At 39.8% G+C, this 21,402-nt stretch overlaps 2 protein-coding genes across 7 annotated transcripts in view; both read left to right on the top strand.

The window, feature by feature from the left end:
• The first annotated feature begins 2,485 nt into the window (after positions 1 to 2,485).
• Positions 2,486 to 8,174, top strand: EXOC1L (exocyst complex component 1 like). Its single transcript, XM_061994372.1, has 3 exons — positions 2,486 to 2,606; positions 5,943 to 6,073; positions 7,911 to 8,174. Exons 1-3 carry the CDS (start codon positions 2,486 to 2,488, stop codon positions 8,172 to 8,174), a joined length of 516 nt encoding a protein of 171 aa, XP_061850356.1.
• A 5,560-nt stretch (positions 8,175 to 13,734) lies between these two features.
• The window catches only part of EXOC1 (exocyst complex component 1), a 30,381-nt gene continuing 22,713 nt past the window's right edge, over positions 13,735 to 21,402 (top strand). For 4 of the 6 annotated variants that reach the window (XM_061993720.1, XM_061993719.1, XM_061993718.1 and 1 more), the window contains exons 1-4: positions 13,735 to 14,071; positions 17,936 to 18,069; positions 18,915 to 19,045; positions 20,911 to 21,070. In XM_061993720.1, the coding sequence (XP_061849704.1) occupies positions 17,946 to 18,069; positions 18,915 to 19,045; positions 20,911 to 21,070 (415 nt within the window). In that variant the 5' untranslated portion in view covers positions 13,735 to 14,071; positions 17,936 to 17,945. Of the gene's footprint in view, positions 14,072 to 15,192; positions 16,251 to 17,935; positions 18,070 to 18,914; positions 19,046 to 20,910; positions 21,071 to 21,402 lie in introns of those variants that run through there. The other 2 variants (XM_061993715.1, XM_061993717.1) reach the window with 2 other exon arrangements.

The raw sequence follows: 21,402 nt of genomic DNA, 5'->3' as shown, positions 1-21,402 counted from the left end.
TATGAAAACAGTGATTTACCTCTATCTGTATTTTAAGAGTACAAGGCTTAGGACACAATACATATATATTTATAAATGTGTTTGTAATGAGCATCTCACTTGCCCAGCATGTACAACAGATGCTCAAGTCAGTATGCATGCAATGCTCTTTCCATGCAGTGAAATCTAAGTAGGTATGGACAGAAGAAGGTAGCAGGAGCACTTGAACACTGATCAGCACTGCTCTCGTGGCTGCCACACAGCCCTAAACCCCACCTAAAGCCCAGCCATGACTTTTAATGTAAAGCTCCGTTAATATACAAATTTCTACTAGCTATGTACTACTGACTAGATTGGCATAGCAGTAGTAAGTAATAATATCCAAAAAGACAAAAAGTTTAAGAGTATTAACATACCAAACATTAAAATAATCTTGTGAAAACAGAGGCAGAATAACTTCTAGCTTGATCAAACCATGAAAAAAATAAAAGCCTAACTAAAGAAAGGCCAGACCTACACACCACTCTTGTCTCAGCTCCATCGCTGCCAAGATGCCACTGGTGATTTCCTCACCATCAAGGCAGTTTCTCCAGTACTGGCTGAATCTTTCACAAGGAAAAACTGATGCAAAAATCATAGAATCATAGAATGGTAGGGTTGGAAGGGACCTTTAAAGATCATCTTAAAAAAATCTTCCAGAGATGAAGGTATTTTTTCTGAGCATAATTTTTGTCTGTACATCTGTTGTTTCACAATCACCACCAAAAAAAACAAAACAAAACAAAACAAAAAAAATCAATCTCAAGCATCTGAGATGCAAGGTGAGCTATGGACCTTCTGAGCCAGAATCAGTTTCCTAGTGAGCACTCTAGCACTGAGTACCAACACTGAAACATCCAATCATAATGCTGTTAATACTCATGGCAATAAACTGAAGTCTGAGGCATGGACCTTGACAATTCAGCCAAAGTCTGGCAGAAGAAAAGGAGACCACAAATTGCAAGCAAATTTGTATCTCAGTTCCATGTTCAAGGAGTGGGCAGCTCATCAATGTTGAGGGTTCGCACCTAGGCATCCCTGAGCCTCAGCTATCCAGTGGAAGGTCTTTGTACCAAGGCACTTTCTTGATGTGCAGTCACCTCGGTTTGGAAGTGGGTATTGTGCTCTTTGCCTAAAATAAATCTTTAAAGGTGAGAGATGAAATTTGACCTTAAGCCCTGTACTAAGAAAATCTATCTAAAACCTAAAGCTTAAGAGCAACTTTACTCTCCCAAAGCAGGAATGAAAATTAATAGATTTAAGAATCACAGCTGTTTCCAAACACATTGGACCAAAAGGAACCGAATAAATCAAAACCTTCTGGATTCTTTTCAATCCCTTCCCAATCAACCAGCCAATATGTTTAGTATCTATAGCAGACAAAGATTCTCCCTTGTTTTACATCGACATCATTTCACTTGATTCCATTTTTCTTCATATCAGTAAAGTACCACGTAGACCTATGGCAGTAAATGATTCTAATAATATGGTAAAAAAGCTTTAAAAAAAATCCTCAGACTTTTAACCTCACCTTCTAAATCTTCACTTTAGCACTCAGTTTTGTTCTAAGGTTAGATTCCTTTCTAAGTGCCACTGAGACTGTAAGAATGAAAAAAACAATAAGGTATTTAGACATAAGTTTGAACTTAATAATTAGAAGAGAATGTACAAGTTATGTAAGCAACCAGAAGTGAGTCCAAAGGGAAAGCTCTAACATAGGCTACAGCAGATACTGCAATCAGAAGGGTACATGACCCTAGGTAACCACACACCTGCAGAGTGGCAGGAACAACCCAAATTTCTGTAAACAGGCTCCTGCCCAATGTAAAAGTCCCCTCACACATATAAGCATACTGGTGGTATTTGTTTCCTTTGGTCCCCAGGGTGTGCCTGCCCTCTGAGGACTCTTGTTGCATGCAGGCGAGTTCATTTTCTGTTCATAAGGAGTGGTAGAAGATAATTTTCTCCTTCACTCTATTACAGCCATAAAGCTGTTAGTGTAGCAGCTGTTGCAACAGCCATAAGTCTACCTAATTTCTTTATAAATTCTGCCAACTCTTTTATCTACTGATAAAATGGGTCGCACTGATAGACAATTCGTTTTCTGCCTTTAATGTGACTACTTTGCACGTTTTCTCGCTCCCTTCCTTTCCTCCGGCCGAGAGCCGGCCCGGGAGAGCGCCCCGATGGAACCTCTCCCCCGCCGCGAACGCCGGGTCCTCCCTCGAGCCCCGCGCCAGCCCGGCCCCGGCCCCGCAGAGGAGGAGGCCCCGCGCTCCGCCGGCCGGCCGGGTACGCGTGGGGCGGGGAGATCCGCGGCCCGGCCTCGCCCCGCGTGGGCGGCCGGAGCCTTGACGGCGGCTGGCCCCGGCGGCGCAGGGGGCTGGCCGGGAGGGAGTGTGGCCCCGCCGGGGGCCGCTGCCAGCGATGCCTCCCCCGAGCATCTCGGCGAAGGGCGGGGGGGGCGATGTCCTCGCTGGTGAAGGAGGACTTGGCGAAGAGGCTGTTTGGTCCCCGGCGGCAGAGGCTGCACGAGTTCATCGAGGTGGAGGGCTCGGGCGCCGGGCGCTGCTACCTGTGCGCCGCAGGTACCGGGACAGCTCGCCGGACCAGCGCCGCAGCGTGCACGGGGAGGCGAGCCTGGGCACCCGAGGGTGGCAGCTCCTGGGCGCACGAGAGAGCGCGTAGCCGGGTGTGCAAGGGAGCGGGGCCGGCGCCGGAGCGGGGAGCGGGCGGTGGGGAGCGGACAGCGAGGAGCGGGAGACGGGGAACGAGGCCGGGGCCGGGCGGCAGTGAGCGTCTGAGCGCAGGGCGGCTGCAGCCCCACCGCCCGCGGCTCCCAGCGCGGCACGGACCGCAGCGCGCTGTCCCCGCACTGCCAGCAACCCCCCGCACTGCCAGCAACCTTCAGAAAACGCATTTTCTCCCATTTCTGATGCGCGCGGGCTTGAGCTTTGCTCTCAGCGCGGAAAGGTGAGGCTTCCACCACAGGCGCTGAAAGTGTTCGGGACCGGCCAGTCCTGCGAGTGCCTCATCATTCTAATTAGGTTTTCCATGAGAAAGCCTAAAAGCAGGAAACCTTTGTAATTGTTTAGAGGTTTTGCACTATCCCATGTCTTGGTCTGGTTTCCTATATATAGTCCCACTTACTTTGGGTACAATTGACTAGACTTGTGCTTTAAATAAAAACACATTTGAGTTTGTAATTAGCATGATCTCTGAGTAAAACAAAATTGCTGTGAGTGGTAAAATTTAATTATCTGGCTTTTTACTAAATATTATTTCAAATGTTTCTGTTTCATAACGTTTTTAGAACAAGGTTTCAGAAAAATGGCTGGTTTGGGTTTGGTTTGTTGTTTTAATTTTATTTTACAACACCGAAAGGTACTCAGGAATGCTGTCATCCATAAAGAGTCGGGTTAAAATGAATGCTTCTTCCAGTCTGCTTCCTCTTCAGGTCCAAAATACATATAACAGGTAGAAATAATCTGTACTGGAGATACAGATTGGGTTTAACATCCAGTATGGGATGATGTCAACTGTATTCTGTGATCATTATCTTCCTAAACATGTGGAGTATTTAAAATATTTGAATTGTTTCACAGATTACTGGAAATACTGAGCAAGCTGTGTTCCCTATGCTCATGTAATTTTAGTAGAACAGGCTTTTTGTTTTAGAACTGTAAAAATGGTTTTAAGGAATGGATTCTGAATGTCATAGTGCTTCTAAATGTACTGAAGTACTAATCTGATGCATAGATTACACAACTATCTAATAGAAGTATGTTCAGTTGGATATGGTAGATCAAACCAGTTCACTGTTAGGAAACATCCTCAGAGCAGAAATAACACTATGCACCTGTAAAGCCTTTACTAAAAGTTTCTTTTTAAGGTAGAGGTAGACAAGCCTCTAATCAGATTAACTGACTGGAAGTCTCTGAAGACATAAAGGAAAATTTATGTAGAATGTTATGAGTGGGATCATTCTAATATCCAGCATTAAACTCTCTTAATATGTTCAGGCGTAGTCAACTAAGTGGTGAGTAGAGTGGAAACCCAATTCTGTTAGATGGCTTGCATCTGGCTGCCAGCAGATACTGTAGTCTGCTGTAATTCTGTAGGAGCGAAACACATTATCTAAAGTCTTATCCCTGCAGTGCAACCTTGATTTATTTCAAATGACCATAACAACAACCAAAAAACCCTGTCAAACTGTAGGCAAATCTTTAGAAGTCTGTGCCTTTTGAAATTACAACAAAATCTTGGTGTGAATTAACTGAGTGATCTTATTTTTGTGCCATATGCCCAACATTATTTCTCTTCCTTTCTCCAAGTCTCAGTTCTTGCGTGAAGGAAATAATATCCTTTCACTGAATGATTTATAAACCCTGGAAGAACGTGAAGCTGAAATGTAACCACATTCACAACCCAGTATTGGCATGCTTGAGAAGAACAGTAAGGATAACACTGTATTATCCAACAGAGACTTTGAAAAAGGTGTTCAATCCATAGAAGACCTTAAGAAAAAGTTTGAGCTCAATAAAGACATTGCCATAGCTATGCCCTCCCTGAGAGAAGCTTTTAGAGTTTAATAGAGTGGCACAGTAGATATGAGCTCATGTTCTGTATAAAAAAAAGTAATTTTCTTTAAGTGCCAACTGAGTGCAAGAACAAACAATATCTAAAATGCAGGAAAAGAAAGATTTTTTTTTCAGTTGAAATTTTCTGCTGCTAGATTTGCTTGAGAATGCAAACCACTGTAACTTCTCCATAGAAGATAATACAATGGTGGTCCTTTGGTTAAAAATCATTCAACAACTATGATTGATATGACCAGAAGAAAAAAACAACAGTGATTTGTATTTCCCAGGCAGGGAAGCTATAGTCTGAGAGAAATGATAATCAGTTTCTATATTTTTCCACTGTTTTCCTTTGAAATTGAATTTCCTTTCCTTTGAATTTCCTTTTAACAGGAATAAGATAAGATTAGTCAAGTTTCCAAATGGGTTTTCACATATTCTATCAGAATTCAGAAATAGAGTAATTTTGCTTCTGTATCTGTAGCCTTGTGTTACAATGTCAAAAGGCTCCTGCCAGAGGTAGGTGACATCTCATCCTTATCTTATGCTACCAGATGGCTTAGGGAAGTAGCCTGCCTTGCAATAGTCATGCTGGATGTGCAGGAGACTGTTCAGGCTCTTTTTCTCTTCACACTCCTTTATTGTGCATTACAGAAATCCAGTCTCCCACACAGCACTCAATGTAATCAATTAATAATGGTAGTTATTACAAAGAATGTCTTCATATTCTTTTTACTCTTATTCCCTGCCTAAGTTGGAAAATAGTAATTTCTATAAAGATAGCCCCAGACAACTTGAAACTTTAAGAGATATTTTCAATGTTATTTTAGTTCAGTGGCCTACTTACATATTTGATGGGAAAATAAGAGTTTGCTTTTAAAAAAATGCATGGCTTTGTGAAAGAATTTCATCCACAGAATGGAAAGCATAGCACAAGTCATGTAAATACAAGGCCTTGGTAGCAGTTTTGTAATATTCTGACACCAGCACTCCAAAAGATTCCCCCCTCAAAGTAAGTAGGGTAAGTGAACTGCCCATACAGTTCCAGTGCCAAAATTAGGCTTTCATTGCACTGCTAGTGAGTTCAGATGAGAGGCTTTTGCACAGACAAGATTCTCTTTTCACAGGATGAGTAAGGTAAATCCTAAATCTACTAAAAGCTGACAGGTTTCATAGACTGAAACATGGTTCTATTCTTACTACCTGGGCAAAATGTAAGTATTAAGCCCAGTACAGCCCTATATATAATAATTTATTATCTAATATGTAGTTTGATTAAGTCTCTTGCTATTTTAACTTTTGGGAAGTACTTGGTTGCATATCTAAACTATTTTTTTCTTGCAGTGACTAGAAGTGAAGAAGTAGAAATATGTATGGTTAAACACTTGCGAGTGGATCGAGAGGAGCAATATGAAATAGTTGAAAAGTGGTTTTTGAAAGATCTGGAGATGATTGATGGAAAAGAAGCAGATACTGTAAGTGTTATGTATTATTAAATACATATATAGAGTATACACCTCTTGTGTTGCAGTTTGGGATACAAGTGTTAAAATGCAACTAAAAGGCATTATCTGAAAAAAAATATGCTATGTGAAAAATAAAATAAAGCAAACCTCTGGGGAATTTTGGTTTTATTGTATGGGTGAGGCTCCATATTGTATTTGCACTGTTGAGAAGTGGAGACTAGGAAGAAGAGATTTTTCTTGTTTGTTCTAATCTTCATCTCTCTGGTTGAGATCTGAGGGTCAAACTGGATGTTTTCTAATTTGTTCATCATAACCAGAAATAAAAGTTCTCCACCTGTAGATCCCAGTGTAAAATAGAGTTAATTCCATAGATTTTAATGTGTATTTGAAAACAGAACTTTGTTCAATATTTTGTAATGGAGAATGTGACCCAGTCATTTGAATGTATGAGCCTGATCTCCATGTGGCAAGTGCATTGTTTCGTGTACCAGCTCATAAAGCTGTGCCTCTTTCACATAGATTAATCTCACATGACTTGTGAGATCAATTCAATATTTGTGTATATGTTTGTAAATATGAAACAGTTTTGGCTAGGTCTGTCTGCCTTACTCTTGAAACAGTCAGAATCTCTCAGATGCAACTTCAGAAGGCTAAAATAAGGCTGCAGTAATACAATACAGAACAACACTAAAAGTATAATTAAGTCCTATTTTACAAAAGCTAGAAGAATATGCCAAGGAGAGCAATTTCCTCCATGTATGTGGAGATATTTAACAGTTGTCCATGCATAATAAATGTAGTCCAGGAAAAAGTGACTATTTTTCCCTTTGAAAGTGCTTTCAAATTAATACAAAATAGAATGCAGATTACATTATCCTGGTGAAAGAGAAATCAAGAGCCCACAAGAAAGGTTTCAGAGCCCTGCTCCAAAGAAAGTAGCAAACTGTGTTTTTTCCCCTTCCATCATGTGCTTATTGCCCTCAAATATAAAACTAGGAACCTGGGAGATGGAGGAGGTAAGCTCAGATTCAGAGTATCACTGCACCCTATGAATTCTTTGTAGTTTAGGCCAGAAGGGAAAGAAAGCCAGAACCAATAGTACTTCATGTCTCTTCTCCAAGTTATCTTGCTTCTGGAAATGTTCCCAACCTTTCCCCAGCTAAGGCAGCCAGAGGATTTCCTTATCGCTTGCCTGCATGAATTTACTTTAGCTTTTTTTCTGAAATGTTGTGCTAAAATGTCCTTCTAGACATGATTCAGCCTTTCATAACTGGGCTGATCAAAATCTGGCTCATTTTTTTGTTAAAGAAAAGCCGAAATTAATCTCATAATTAGAGGGTGATTAACACTGCTATAAACGTTCCTAATAGTTATTAATATCCCTAGAATTCAACAGAATTTCTCTTCTGCCAGGATTAATTGTACAGAGAGCCAGGAAGTGCAGAGAATTACAATTTAGGCAGGAAGGGCAATCAATATTCTTCTTCTGACAGACATATATAGTTATAGTCCAAGGCAAGTGCTTTTCATATATTGTGTTTTAGGCAACATGACAAATGGATTCTTTTCAAAACAAGATTGTATAATCCAAGTGCAGCATATAACTTGGGCAAACTCTGAAAGTTTTACTCGGGCAAAACTCCTAATGGCAACCAATAACAGATAATTATAAACCACTGCTTTGTAAAGTTTTTCAGGACCCTTTAGTTTGACTAGCAGAAATAAGCAAAGTCTTCTAGAGTCCATCAAAATGAGAAAAGGCCCTGAAGGTATCTGGGCAGAAAACAGTATATCACCGTTCTAACATCTGTAATGCATGTAATAATTTTATTTTCTGCTTTTTTAGGATAACCCCTATTTTGATATGCATTTCCACAAAGTCTACAACCTGGAAGCATACAGTTGTGCATCTAAATATACCTTTGCTCGAACGCTAAACAAACTAAATGAAATGTACCTTAAGAAGGACTTGAAGATTGTGAACTTTGATGACACCTACCTAAATGATGATTCAATCTGGTCATCCAACAATAGGGATTGCTTAGTACTTATGAGGATATGCTTCTATGCTTCCAACCTTTTATGTCTCTCCCTGTGTCCTTTGTCCTAAAGATGCATTTTCTAATGTTCAGGTGACTGGTTGACTTTCACTGACCAGCATTTCATAAACCATCTGATCAAAAAGATAAGAAGTGATATGCAGTATCTGCTTTTTAATTTTACAGATAAGTAAAAAATGTGATATACATTTTACATAAGCAGTTGACTATTCATTTATATATATTAGGAGGACCTCACTCTGGCAAATATTTACAAATATGTGAGACTTTCAACATAGGACCAGTAATTGTCAAGGTCCATGGTGATTAGAGCACAGCATTTGCTCATAATTCACAGAGGTGTAAATTATCTTTCATGAATAGCTGGAAATATTTTTAAAGCATTAAGAGCATTAACAGTTTTCTATCCTGGATGCAGAAAAAAAGAAAGCAACCAAGTGAGTTCTGTATGAGTGTGATGAACGTTTTCATTTTAACTCCATTAAAGATCACACCCACATCAAGACAAGAATCAAACCCTCATTCTGTTCTTTCAGAACTTCTAACATTTTCTATTGTTATCATCTTATGTCTTGCACTTTATTGTTTATGTATATGAACAGGCCCAGCTCATAAATTGTCTGTTTATTTCTCTTCTCCACCTCTGGACCAAGACTTAACAAAATACCATGTCAACAGCAGTTGTTAGCTGCTGCAATTACTTTGTAGGCAAGTGATAGACTTTTCAAACTTCACAGAACTGTGAAAATAATTTTCACCAGTTTCTAGTTAAGTGTTACCATATTCAGTGCACTACGTAAATGTGTATTAGTACTTAAGAGTTATATTTAACATGGGATGGAATCTATTGGTTTGGAAGATCTCACCCATAACAAAAAATAACATCTGGACTCATTGCAGCATTACATTATAGTAGAAACAGAGGATGAACTAAAACTGTATTGACCAAGAGCTGAAGAGGAACAAGGGTGATAATAAGAAACATAGTGATATTGCCTAGGATCAGTTAGCTAATATAGCTGTCTGCTCTTCCCGTAGTCACTATATTGAGGAAGAAATGGCAACCCAAAAGGTGGTTAAGGAGAAACTTCTGGTCAGAACATCCTACAGGAAAAAAATTTGCTTTCCCTTTTGGCAGCCAAGAGAGTACAGAGACACTGGTTGTGGACTAAACCAGCTCTCAGGAAATCACTAGCTGGTTACTGTCCTCTCTCAGTAATCACTGCCTGTAAAATGTGATAAGTTATGCAAGGGTACTGTGACTCATACTTCACTGTTGTCTTTTTCATGGAGTCCCACCTTTGTGAGAAAATATTTGAAAAAATTCATAAAACGTACAGCTTTCTACTTTACTTTTAAAATGTTATCAAATTGCTTGTATCTAGGAAAGGGTACACCTTCGATTAGCTAAACTTCAGAAGCTATATATGTATTCTAGATATATCTTTTAACTTAGATTCATTCTAACCCAAATCTTAGTAAGGATATGTCTCTTGACAGTTGTGAAGGCCATTTCTGTGAGTATTGCAAATCTCCAGAAATTTGTAAGGATTTAAGTCTTACATTTGACACCTGAAACTGTATCTACAGTAGTTATGAAATGCAGTCATTCTTTTCATAATGTCTTTGGGATAATCCAGTGTAAGTATATATGTAGTAACATTTGATCTATAGCTACAAGAAGTATTTGCCCAACATCCAGCTTTCACAAAAAACGTCTTCAGTAGCCAGTATAATTCAGACTACTGTTATCTATGGTGCATTGTCTTGTTTGGACTATGTATTAATTGTAGAGGTCATAATGTTTTCTATAATGTTTACAAAGGAAGTATTTTCTGTGTGGAAAAGCTCCCATAATTCATCTTGTAATAAAAACACAGAACCTCTGATAATAAGCACTTCAGAGCACTCTTTTGAAATAAAGTACTGGTATAGTGAATTCCACACCAGTAACTGTATTGTGTTAGAAACCGGTAAGCTAAATGTGACTATAATGTTTAACCATGTTTAATGGACTTGCATCAGTAGTTCATATCGTTCCATTCTTGTACTGTATAAACATTAAATCATCTATATTAGAAGACAAATAAGCCTGTGTTTCATGTGGAATAATATGCAATCAAAATCTGTTTGGCATTTCCTCTGTCTGGTAACATAATATTATAGATGTTCTCCACTAAGCAATCAGACTAAACAAAAGGAAGGCAGGGGCATTGTCCATGTAAATTATTTCAGTTACCATCAAAATGAAAAGTACTTTAAAATATATTTGTGGACTTAATCTAGGGACGTTTTAATATTTACACAGTTCTTTATCAGATGTCATATACCAAGACACTGTGAAGTAGTGAGACCCACCTGATGGCACTATGGAAAGTGTGTGTCTTGAGGTGTGGGAGACTGTTGCTTTGCAGATACTATAGTACAGCTACACCACAGGAGACAGAAAATATGCTATATTATAAATGGAAAAGACCTGTCAGGCTAAATAGACCATTTTCCAATTAATGTAGAGGTGTTTCCTACATCACATTTGCTGACATTGCATATATAGAATTGAGTTTGAAAAACGATGTCTGGGGATTTGCTGCTTTTTGTGGCAGAGTTCTTCAAAATTGCATGGAACAAAACTTAAAGCAGTAAAGGATTATGACAAATTGACTTGTAGCTTTCTTTTAAAAGGCTTTAACTAAATGATGGAGTGCATTAATACATGGGATTGTCAATATAATGTGGATTTTCTTCAGAACAGATGAATTGTTGTCAGCCAGATCTGTTTCAGATAAAATAAAAATATGGCAGCCTGAAAATGAAGACAAGTGATCATGAGCAAACAGAATATGCTCATTTGTTTAGGAGGCAGAGAGAGAATAGAGGCTGTAATAAAAGACAAATGATGGGATTTTTTTCCCTAAGTGTATATTTTTAAAATTCTTTAACTGACAGCAAAATTAAGAATATGTGGAAACTTATGACAAAAAATTTTGAGAATGTTTTTTATGTAGCATGTATCAATACCGTATGTCTTATTCCATACTATAAAAAGATATACCCGTTTCCTGCAGCTCCATGCTATAAAAAGCATTTAAGAACATCATTCAGATAAGATAGTTCCATGTCACCAAAGAAAATACACTAGTGAAGTCCCACTAGAGTTCATGGATTTAAAATAATTTTCACCATCTAAGACTCATGACTGTATGTTTAAAACAGAAAGACTCCCTGTGTGTATCTTTCACAGATAAGTAATCTTTCCCCAAATCTCAAATTAAGCAAATACAAATCAATGCAGAATTTAAAAAAAAAAAAAAAAGAAGTGAAGCAGAGCAGGGAGGGGAGTCTGTTCTGGACTGTGCCTTCTGGGTTACTTCTTTGTATATTGGAGTCATACATCCAGTAACTCCCCCAGCTCTGCCCATGGAAAGCTTATACTTCTTTCTGTCATCTACCTATCCTCCAATACTTTCAGTTGCTTTCAGCATCTAAATCGATCTTCTTGCAGTAAAATGAGGGATTGTATTACAGAATTTGTGATATATACTTTATATTTTGTCATGAGTTGAAGTCAATATTGGGCAATCAAAGCTCTTTTCTAAAGAGTAACTGTGGGAAGCTGAAGGAGGAGAGGAGAGAATGGCACTGTGCATCCTGTGAGATCCTGTCATGTCAGTTTTAACATGTATAACCATGTTTTAGGATTAACAAACTACGTTTTGGTTCTTTGCCTTGAGGAAAAATTATAGTAGCTAAAGGCAGGAATCTAAAAGGGTTTTGAGCATCACCACCAAAAGCTTTATGAAACCCTGTTCAGTCTTTTATGGCTGCCTTGTCCAGTCTTTATGGATCTAGGCAGAGACCGTTACATTTTGTGGCTAAATTGAGAAATTACCAAACAGTAAGTTCTCCTTCAACCTTGGCCCTCATTAATGTTGTAGTATAGAAGTACACAGCAGGACATTTTAAGAGTCAGAAAAAGAAGTATATTTTGCAAGACTACTGGTCAGTCACGTTTAATGCTTTCAAACATGTGGAAAATGGTACAGGAATTATGAAATCAATTTTACATGTTAAAAGTCCATTTTTTGACAATTTATAACAATAACTTTGAAAAGATATTTTCTGTTGTTATTTATTGGTTATAGCCTGGCTAATTAATTTTATCAACGCTATCTTAAAGGCACATTGAGATATTAATGGAATAAATTACACAGTTCAAGTAATCTGTAATGATTTCAGCCTTCCTTTAATTCTGCATGCAAACCTCGAAGAAGTAATATATTACTTTAAATGAATAATGCCAAAAAGAAATTAGGTGTATTGATCATGTGGAGAATCTTTATCAGGGCAAAGTTTGAACTGGAAGGCAGTTCTAGTTCTCACTAAAATCTGCAATAGCTATTTCTATTAAGTATCGTGATCACTAGTCACAGGGTAACATTTCCCTCTCAATTGCCACTGACATAGAAGACTGTCAGTTACTCAGGGTGCTTCTGCTTAAGGGTAAAGCCAAAATCTAAGTGATTTGCATTGGGGTTCTATTAATCCTGAACCTGTGGCCAAATTATATTACAGCTGTTTCCTCGCAGCTGCTGTTGGAGATGGACTTGGTAATTCAAAATCTAAGATGTTGTTGGATTGCAATGTGTGTATCTTTCAATCCCAAGTATACCTGCATTTCCTTTTGTGAAGGTGCTTGTCTCCTAAAAGACATAAAACTTAGTAACTCTGCCATGAGCTCAGATTTGGACACAGACACTGGAAGCAACTTGATACAACATTGGCTTTGGATTTCTCCCACGGCATTTCATTACTCTGTTACACACACTGGTGGCAAGAGCTCTCCCATCATACCAGCACTTAAAACGCCTCTTGGAGGTTGCAATACGGAGAGATTTTATTTGCATTACTTTTCTTGGTGCTTTGTACCTTGTAATTACACAGCAGGGTTTTACCAAACAGCCGAATAGAGGTAGCCGCTCACAGCTACTGGAGGGAGCTTCGTCCCCCCTTAGAGCTTGGCGAGATGTTTGAGGCCCTTTTTTTTTCTTTCACCATCTGAAGCAACCTCCTTATCTTGACCCAGAGACATTTGACAGGCTTTCCGCTATCGCCGTATTTGACTCCTATACATTCAAGGCGCAATCCTCCTTTTCTTCCGTGGCTCCCCTGACGGTCGCGCAGGAGCCGCCTCAGGCCGGCGCACCCAGACACAACGGAAAGGAGCGGAATCCCTCTTTACCAAAGCACTGCTAAACAACCGCCGCGCTCCCTTCGGCACCGCAGAACGCCTGGGGCCTCTCGGGGCGCTACCAGCCGTGTCGCCGGCCGGCGTGGCGATGCCCGGCGTGACCCGGCCGCTAACAGGCCCTCACGGACGGCGCCCGGCCCGGCGCACACTGGCAGCGCCATGGGCACTGCGCTCGCGGCCACAGCGCGAGGCCCGCCCTGAGGGCGGACAGGCAGCGCGAGGCCCCGCCCCTCCCACGCCGCGCCCCGGCGCTCCGCGGGCGGGAGGCCGTCACGGTTGTAACGCCCACCTCCTCCGCGCGGGGGCGCTGCGCGGGCTGCCTGGGCTTGCTAGCCTTGCGTCTCGCTGCTGGCGTCACGTGAGCGGAAGCGGCTGCTGTGGGCGGCGGGGGGTCGCGGCTGGAGGTAGAGGCGTCCCGCTTCGTCGCTTCTCAGCTTCTCCGCCCCAGTGCGGCTGGAGCGGCGGGTCTCTCCTGTGTCCTGGCGCAGCCGGCCCAGGCGAGGCGGTGAGAGCGAGAGGTAGAGACCTGGCATCTTCCTGACGCCCTTTCTTCGGCGGGCCGGGCCCCAGCGGTCGCTCCGAGCCGCGCCTGGGCCGCCAGGCTCGCGGTGGCAGGAGTGGGACGCCGCGGCTGCGGGTGTCCGCCGCCGGCGGTTGCGCGGGGGATTGTCTTTGGGGCGGTTTCTTCAGCACTCGCAGGTGAGAGGTGGTGAAGCAGGTGTCAGGGGCCCGTGGGAGGCTGCCGGTGCTTTAAGCAACTCGTCTGAGTTACTGTTTTAAAGGATGGAGCTTTTGATCGACCTCTGGCTAGGAGCGACGTTCCCGGGGATGGCAGAGTTATGTTTTCACCTGAAGGGGTGCAGAAATCGCATGTTTTCCTGTTGGCATGCTTAGTGAGGCTAAGCAGTGTTCACTGAGTAGCCTGACCAAATTGCTGTGTTGAATCCTTCCTGTGTGTTTCCTGGACAGGCTATGTCTGACATGATGTCTTTGAGAGATTACAGGTAGCCAAGGCTTTGTGTGTAACATTGCTGGAAAAAAAACCCTAAGGCAGGAAGGGATTTATTAGATACTGATGTGATCGCAGCTGTCTTGAAGTGTTTTTCTGAGGAAGCACTTTTATACAGTCACTGAGTGGCAGGGATTTAAAGGCATCTCTAAAGATCATCTAGTCCAACCCCTTGCTAAAGCAGGTTCACCTCAGTAAAGTCACCCAGGAACGCATCCAGGTGGGTTTTGAAAACCTCCAGAAAACAAGACTCCACACCCTCCCTGGGCAGCCTCTGCCAGGGCTCTGTCACCTTTACAGTAAAGAGGTTTTCCCTTGTGTTTAAATACAACTTTTTATGTTCCATCTTATGTCCATTACCCTTAATCCTGTTGCTGGACCCTAGAGAAGTGTCACCTCATCCTCCTGACATCCATGCTTTAGGTACTTGTGTTGATGAGGTACCCCCTCAGTCTTCTCTTATCTAAGCTAAGCCCTAGATTCCACAGCCTTTCGTTATAAAGATGGTCCAGTTCCTTGATCATCTTGGTGGCCTTATCTCTAGCTCCTTGTGATTAATTCTGTGTTCCTTTGGGACAGCAGGATTCATATGTGAAGAACTTCATGATGTGCTTGGACCTGGCATGTTGTGAAGGTTTTGGTGGCTGTGACTAAGGAGGCTGAGTTTGTAACAGAAGTTGGACTATATGTCAGAGCAAGCCTTTGATCTCTGGTTTTATGTGTTCTCTTTTATGGGAAAGGTGTATTCTGCACAACCTGGACAACTTGTGTTACCATGGAACCTGCTTAAGGTCAGGAAGGCTCTTCACAGGGACCTGGACAGTCAAAATCGTTGGGCTGAGGCCAATTTATGAGGTTCAAAAAGGCCAAGTGCTGGGTCCTGCACTTGGACGACAACAACCCCATGCAGTGCTGCAGGCTTGAGGCAGAGTGACTGGAAAGCTGTCCTGCAGAAAAAGACCTGGGGGCCAGCTGAATGTGAGCCAGCCGTGTACCCAGATGGCCAAGGCCAATGCCATCTTGCTTGTATCAGAAATAGTGTGAGCAACAGGGCCAGGGAAGTGATTGTCCCCTTGAACTCATTGCTGATGAGGCTGCACCTTGAATACTGTGTTTGTTTCTGGGCCCCTCACTACAAGAGGGACATTGAAGTGCTGGAGCGTGTCCAGAGACAGACAACAAAGCTGGTGAGGGGTCCAGAGAACAAGTCTTAAGAGAACTGGCTGAGGGGGCTGTAGGTGTTTAGCCTGGAGAATAGGAGGCTGAAAGGAAATACAATCGCTCTGTACAACTGCTGAAAGGGGAGTTCTAGTGAGGTGGGGGTTGATCTCTCTAGTAATGAATGATAGAACACAAGGAAATGGGCTCAAGTTGTGCTAGAAGAGGTTTAAATTGGACATTAGGAAGAACTTTTTCACTTTTCACTTTTCACTTTTTCCAATGCTTTTTATTAAGCATTGGAACAGGCTGCCCAGGGAGATGGTGGAGTCACCATCCCCAGAGGTATTTGAAAGATGTGTAGATGAAGGGCTGAGAGATATGGTTTGGTTTAGTGGTGGGCCTGGCAGTGTTAAGTTAGTGGTGGGACTCAATGACCTTAAAGATCTTTGCCAACTGTAATGATTCTATGATTCTAGGAAATGGGAGAGTTAGCAAGTGTCAGCAGTCTGAATGTGACTTAGAGCAGAAAGAAAATCCAAAATTCAGATGGAAAGAGGATATTTCTGAAATGCAGTAGGTTGTCAGTGTTTTGTGTGTTCATCTTATGCACATGCTGAAGAGTAACAGGAATGACAATTTGATGCAATTTGGGAAACAAAAGATGGACCCAGTAGCTGATGAAAGGAGAAGAAAATTGTTACATATCAGGTATGGAGTGTTGCATTGCCATAGGGGTGTCCTATTAAAAACATTTCCTTGGAAGCCATGAGCTCTGTACATTTGACAATACTGATTCCAGCTTGTTATGTTGGCCTTTGATTTCCCAAAGCCCTTGGGTTACTAATTTTTAAAACTACCAGATTGCTTAAGATGAGAGAAATGATGGTGACTGACTGAGCTGAGGCATAATGGGACATAAAAGGCTAAAAGATAAGTTAGCGTCTTTTCTGTTTCAAGTGTCAATGGAACCTTTTTGTCTTTGCTGCATGTTTGTCAGAGAAAGTATCTCCAAGAGAAAAATCCAACTGAAAACTTCATGTATCATCTCAGCATCAGCTGAGCATGTGATGTGTATGAATCATGTTTTTAACCCACAGTAAAACTTTCAGACACAAGCTCAAAGAAACAGTGGAGCTTCTGTATTTAAATAAAAATATTGAAATGTGATGTCTAAGTGTTGCTCTTTTCAGTCAACCTAGAATTTCTACATAGTGTCAGGAACTATTCTGAATCAGGTGAATATTGCTAATTCCTCTGTGTTGTGGAGCCTGGTTGCTGGGTAAAGTTATATTATAAACACAATGGCCCATATGTTGCTAATAAGTTTTTAGTAACTCTCCACGAATTGAGAATGATGAATTTGACCACAAAAGACCATCACAAATGTTCTTTACAGAGGTATCAAACCTGGGAGAACTCTAGCATGCTGGTGGTGTTTTGATTGGGTTAGAGGTTTTTTTTGGCCGCCAACTACAATATTATGTATTTGTTCTGCTTTAAGAAAACTGTTTGAGCAGGATACTTGAGAATGTTCTTATAACATGGGATAAAGTACCAATTGAGAATTCTCTTAAAGGGAGGCAGGAGTGAGGAAGCATGCAGAGACACTGTTCCCGAGTCAGTGATTTTTCCTTATACCATAAGATAACTAGGATGTGTATGTGGTCCACCAAGACTCAAAACTAGTAATTTGTTAGACTTGAAATTGTGACGTCTGAATGGTGGACTGAAGGACTGCTGTGACATACCATATCCAGAATATATACCAGAAATCTTCCTTCAAAACAGGGAGACAGAGACACTTTTTCTTCCTCTAAATGGAACATTATTTTCCATTTGGTCTGCTCAACCTATAACCTTGATTTGGTGAAAGTACTGAAAGTTTAATTAAATACTTCAGATTTATTTGAAATCTTCTGTAGTTTTAAGTTCCGTTTAAAGTCAACACTGTAGTGACTTCATTTTCACATTCTCTATCCTGTCAAATTTTATGGATGTTTTTTATTCATGGAATCATAGAATGGTAGGGGTTGTCTTCATACAGATTCTTATTGGACCCACAGCATTCTAAAATTCTACTACTTGGGGAGTGCTTCCTCAGATGACCATTTCAACTTTTTTATTGTTAATGCCTGACATTCCACTTTACTACGAAGAAGCTTTTTGTTCTTTAATAAATTAAGCAGAAGGATCATCCTAGTGTTGATAAATTACAGTTGTCTAACTGAAGCAAGATCTTGAAGATCCTAAGCTGAAGCTTTATTTTGGACTCTTTCATAAAGTGGGCTGTTCTTCTACCAAAAGCTGTATTTGCTATTAAATGCCTGGTTTTGTTGGGGTTTTTTTGGTGTTAAGTATGCATGAATGTATTTTGACTTCTTAAAATCTTTCAGCTGAGAGAAAATGACTGCAATCAAGCATGCTTTACAGAGGGATATTTTCACTCCCAATGATGAACGCTTATTGAGCATTGTGAACGTGTGCAAAGCAGGCAAGAAGAAGAGAAACTGCTTTTTGTGTGCCACAGGTACACAGTCATATCACATCTTACTTCTTCTCTTCACATTTGTTTTTTTATTCAATTGCATTTGTCTTGGCTTTATTTACAATGTTTATTCTTGTCCCATATAAAACAAGTGCTGTCTGTTTCTAATGGAGAAAATCAGTTGTAGCTTATACTTCCATTATTACTTCTACTAAAAAAAGAAACAAAATGCTATACAAAACCAACATTCACAGATCTCATTGCAATTTTAAATTAAAGAATCAAAATTATTTGTGTGGGACTGGTGAACTTTTGAAGCAGACTGTAGATAGTGCTTAAAAGGGGATTTAGTAGGTATCTAGGCTGATCTGCCTAAATAAAATGCAATAAGGAGTACTGGTTAGAGTCTACAGTATGGCAGAGGACTCTAGAAAGTAGCACAATAACTGACCTTAGTTCTAATGTTCTTTGAGTGTATGTGTGTTCATAAAACTAGGTGATTTGAATTGATCTGCCAATAAATTAGCTTGCTAGATTTTTTTAACTGAGAAATCTCAAAAAAAAAATGTTTTTAGTCTATTATCTCTAATTACCTTTGTGCTTTATTAGTTATGTGGCCATGGTCTGAGATCTGCTGTATCAAAGAAATATGTATAAATATTGGAATCTTGACTTCACAAGCTGTATCGAGACATCTATCTTGTTGACTGAGACTTAAACTCAGCTGTAGGTATTGTGGATGAAAACATTTCAAAGGATGTCCTTTAATGAAATAAATACTATGAAATCTCCTCCATGGATAACTCATGTCAGAAACTGAAGTACAACAGGAATAGGTGTTAAACTAATTTGTGCATTTTGAGTTTCTCTGTTACTTCATTTGACAGTGACAACAGAACGACCAGTGCAAGTAAATGTGGTAAAAGTGAAAAAATCTGACAAGGGAGATTTCTACAAAAGGCAGACTGCATGGGCACTTCGAGATCTTGCTGTTGTTGATGCCAAAGATGCTGTTAAAGTATGTATAACTTTTTTTAGTTTAGTGCTCTGCTCAGAACATCCTTGTGGTTCCAACTTAGAGTTAGCTTCCTTGATACTGATTGCTTTAAAGCTTAGATCAATAACGTATTAATTAGGAATTAGGATGATGCATTCCTGTGCTGCTTATGCCTGCATTTTTCTTCTTTCCAAAAATACAGCCTTGATAAACTGAGTAAGAGTAACTTAGATATTCAGAATGTTTCTATTCGAGCATATCTGCCCTGTTTATTGTAGCAATCCCCCTGACTGTAGAGGGCTTGTTTTAAGAACCAGTACTTTTTCGTTTGTTTCAAGTCCTAGGGAAATTTTTATTCCAAGTTTAGTTTCCCCTTAACATTTATGGTCATCCTACCAATGCCATTGAGCTACATGTAAGGTTTTTCTCTAGGACACATGAAACATCCTTAATGAGCAGTATATAAGCTTGAGGGTGAGCTCTTATAATGAGTTCTCTTAATCATGACGTTAGCCATTTGTTAGAAAGCATACAGTCCTGAGGTGGTGATGTTCTCTATAGAATGACAACAGCAGCCTATTTTTGACCACTTAAATTAACTGGTTGTCACAAACTAAGATTTTTTAAAAATTTATTTGGATTTGTCACTCAAGTATAAGTTAAATATGTTTGGTTATTTCAGTTGTCAACAAACTTGTTGGCTAGACTTTAGATTTTCCATGCTGTTCCTAAATACAATGTTGGAGAATTGCTTCCTTCAGGTTGAAGTCCAATTTAAAATGATGCTGTCTTTCAGGCCTTTTTCTTGCAAAACAATTTGGTAACTGTTTTCAGAAATATGCTGTAATGTATATACCATTCTAATGAGAAATTTTTATGTTTTATTTCAAAAAACAACTGTTGCATGCGAAATTCTCTCATTAAAAATCATCATAATTAAAGTTTATAGGTACTTCATGTTTTGGTTTCCAAATGTGATTTAACGCTGGCCTTTCCTATACTGGTTGTGAGACAATTTTTTTTTGCATGATACTTTTTGGTTAGAAATATATCATTCTTTATCAATATAAACTACAGGAAAAAAACACAACTACTTTTATTGTGCTGTACAGGAAATACCATTTCTCACTTTGCTTGGTTTCATGTGCATACTGCTTCTACGGATAAGTAGCAGCAATACTAGTTTTTACAAACTATATATGAGTAAGAATTTAATTTGTATCTCAGGCTATAACATTTTTCATCAGGAGGAGACTGGACCTCATTGAAATTATTATAATACGATCTCTGAAACTACCAGAAAAACTAAGTTCATAAGTGGCTGTAGAAAGTACTCTATTCCATTGTTTTCAAAGCGATGCCTTCATCAGGTGATAAATCTAGTTGAAAATACCTCTCTAGTAGTTTTCTACCAAATATTCTTTTTCTATCCTGTTCAGTGCTATCAAATACTGTTGAATCTATAAAATACATAAAGTGCCCATTTTCTTTCCCTTGCCTGTTCCCCTAAGTCTCCTTGATTTGTGTTGTATATGTTGTCAATAATTCCAGTAGTTTCAGAAGGACAGTTTTCAATCCAAGGACAGTGTTTCAGGACAGACAACGCTGTGAACTGCTTGTTGAAACAGACCTCTATTATGTGTTATTGTTGTCTTATCTGACTTGACAAAATGCTGTCTTCACAGCATGGATTCCAGTTTTTCACTTTCAGTCTTTTAGCACCTTCATTAAAGTACATCAGGGTGCCAGAGTTCATGTATCACCTTAAGGTTGGCATTCTGTAATTTCATTTTTATCCTGTCATCTCAATAATTAAACGTGTAAACAGTTTGTGCTGCTCAGAGAATCATTTGACTGTTGACCCTGTAACATCTCATCTTTTGCAGGAAAATCCCGAATTTGACTTGCATTTTGACAAAGTGTACAAATGGGTTGCAAGCAGCACAGTGGAAAAGAACACCTTCATTTCATGTATCTGGAAACTCAATCAGAGATATCTTAGAAAGAAAATTGACTTTATTAATGTTAGTTCACAGCTTTTGGAAGGTAAATTTGTGCACCTGTTATGTTAAGTATAAAGCTGAATTATTATTGGTGTAAAACAGATACACTAAAAAAATAAATCCCAATCCTGATAGGTTTTTTTCTCTATTCTGTTGTATTCTTTTATATTATCTAAGTCTTCAGATAAGCAAAGTAATTAGATAAAAAATCTTCTGTTATAAAACCAAGGACCAAGACAAAATACTTCATTAATGAAATTCTAAATATTGATAAGCTTATTGTATTTCTAAGACATTCTGTTTCTTGAACAAAATTAAATCTACCTGCAAGGTCTGGTAGGACTATATGTGTAATGAATCTTCTTTTATTCCCAT

The sequence above is a fragment of the Colius striatus genome, chromosome 3 (genome assembly GCF_028858725.1).
Source record: "Colius striatus isolate bColStr4 chromosome 3, bColStr4.1.hap1, whole genome shotgun sequence".
Classification (NCBI taxonomy): Eukaryota; Metazoa; Chordata; class Aves; order Coliiformes; family Coliidae; genus Colius; species Colius striatus.
This window is presented reverse-complemented; position numbering and strand designations above follow the sequence as displayed.

Coding starts and splice junctions, on each gene's coding strand:
- EXOC1L (XM_061994372.1), top strand. CDS start 2,486: ATGTCCTCGCTGGTGAAGGAGGACTTGGCGAAGAGGCTGTTTGGTCCC. Junction 2,607..5,942: donor CTGCTACCTGTGCGCCGCAG/GTACCGGGACAG, acceptor TTTTTCTTGCAG/TGACTAGAAGTGAAGAAGTA. Junction 6,074..7,910: donor ATGGAAAAGAAGCAGATACT/GTAAGTGTTATG, acceptor CTGCTTTTTTAG/GATAACCCCTATTTTGATAT.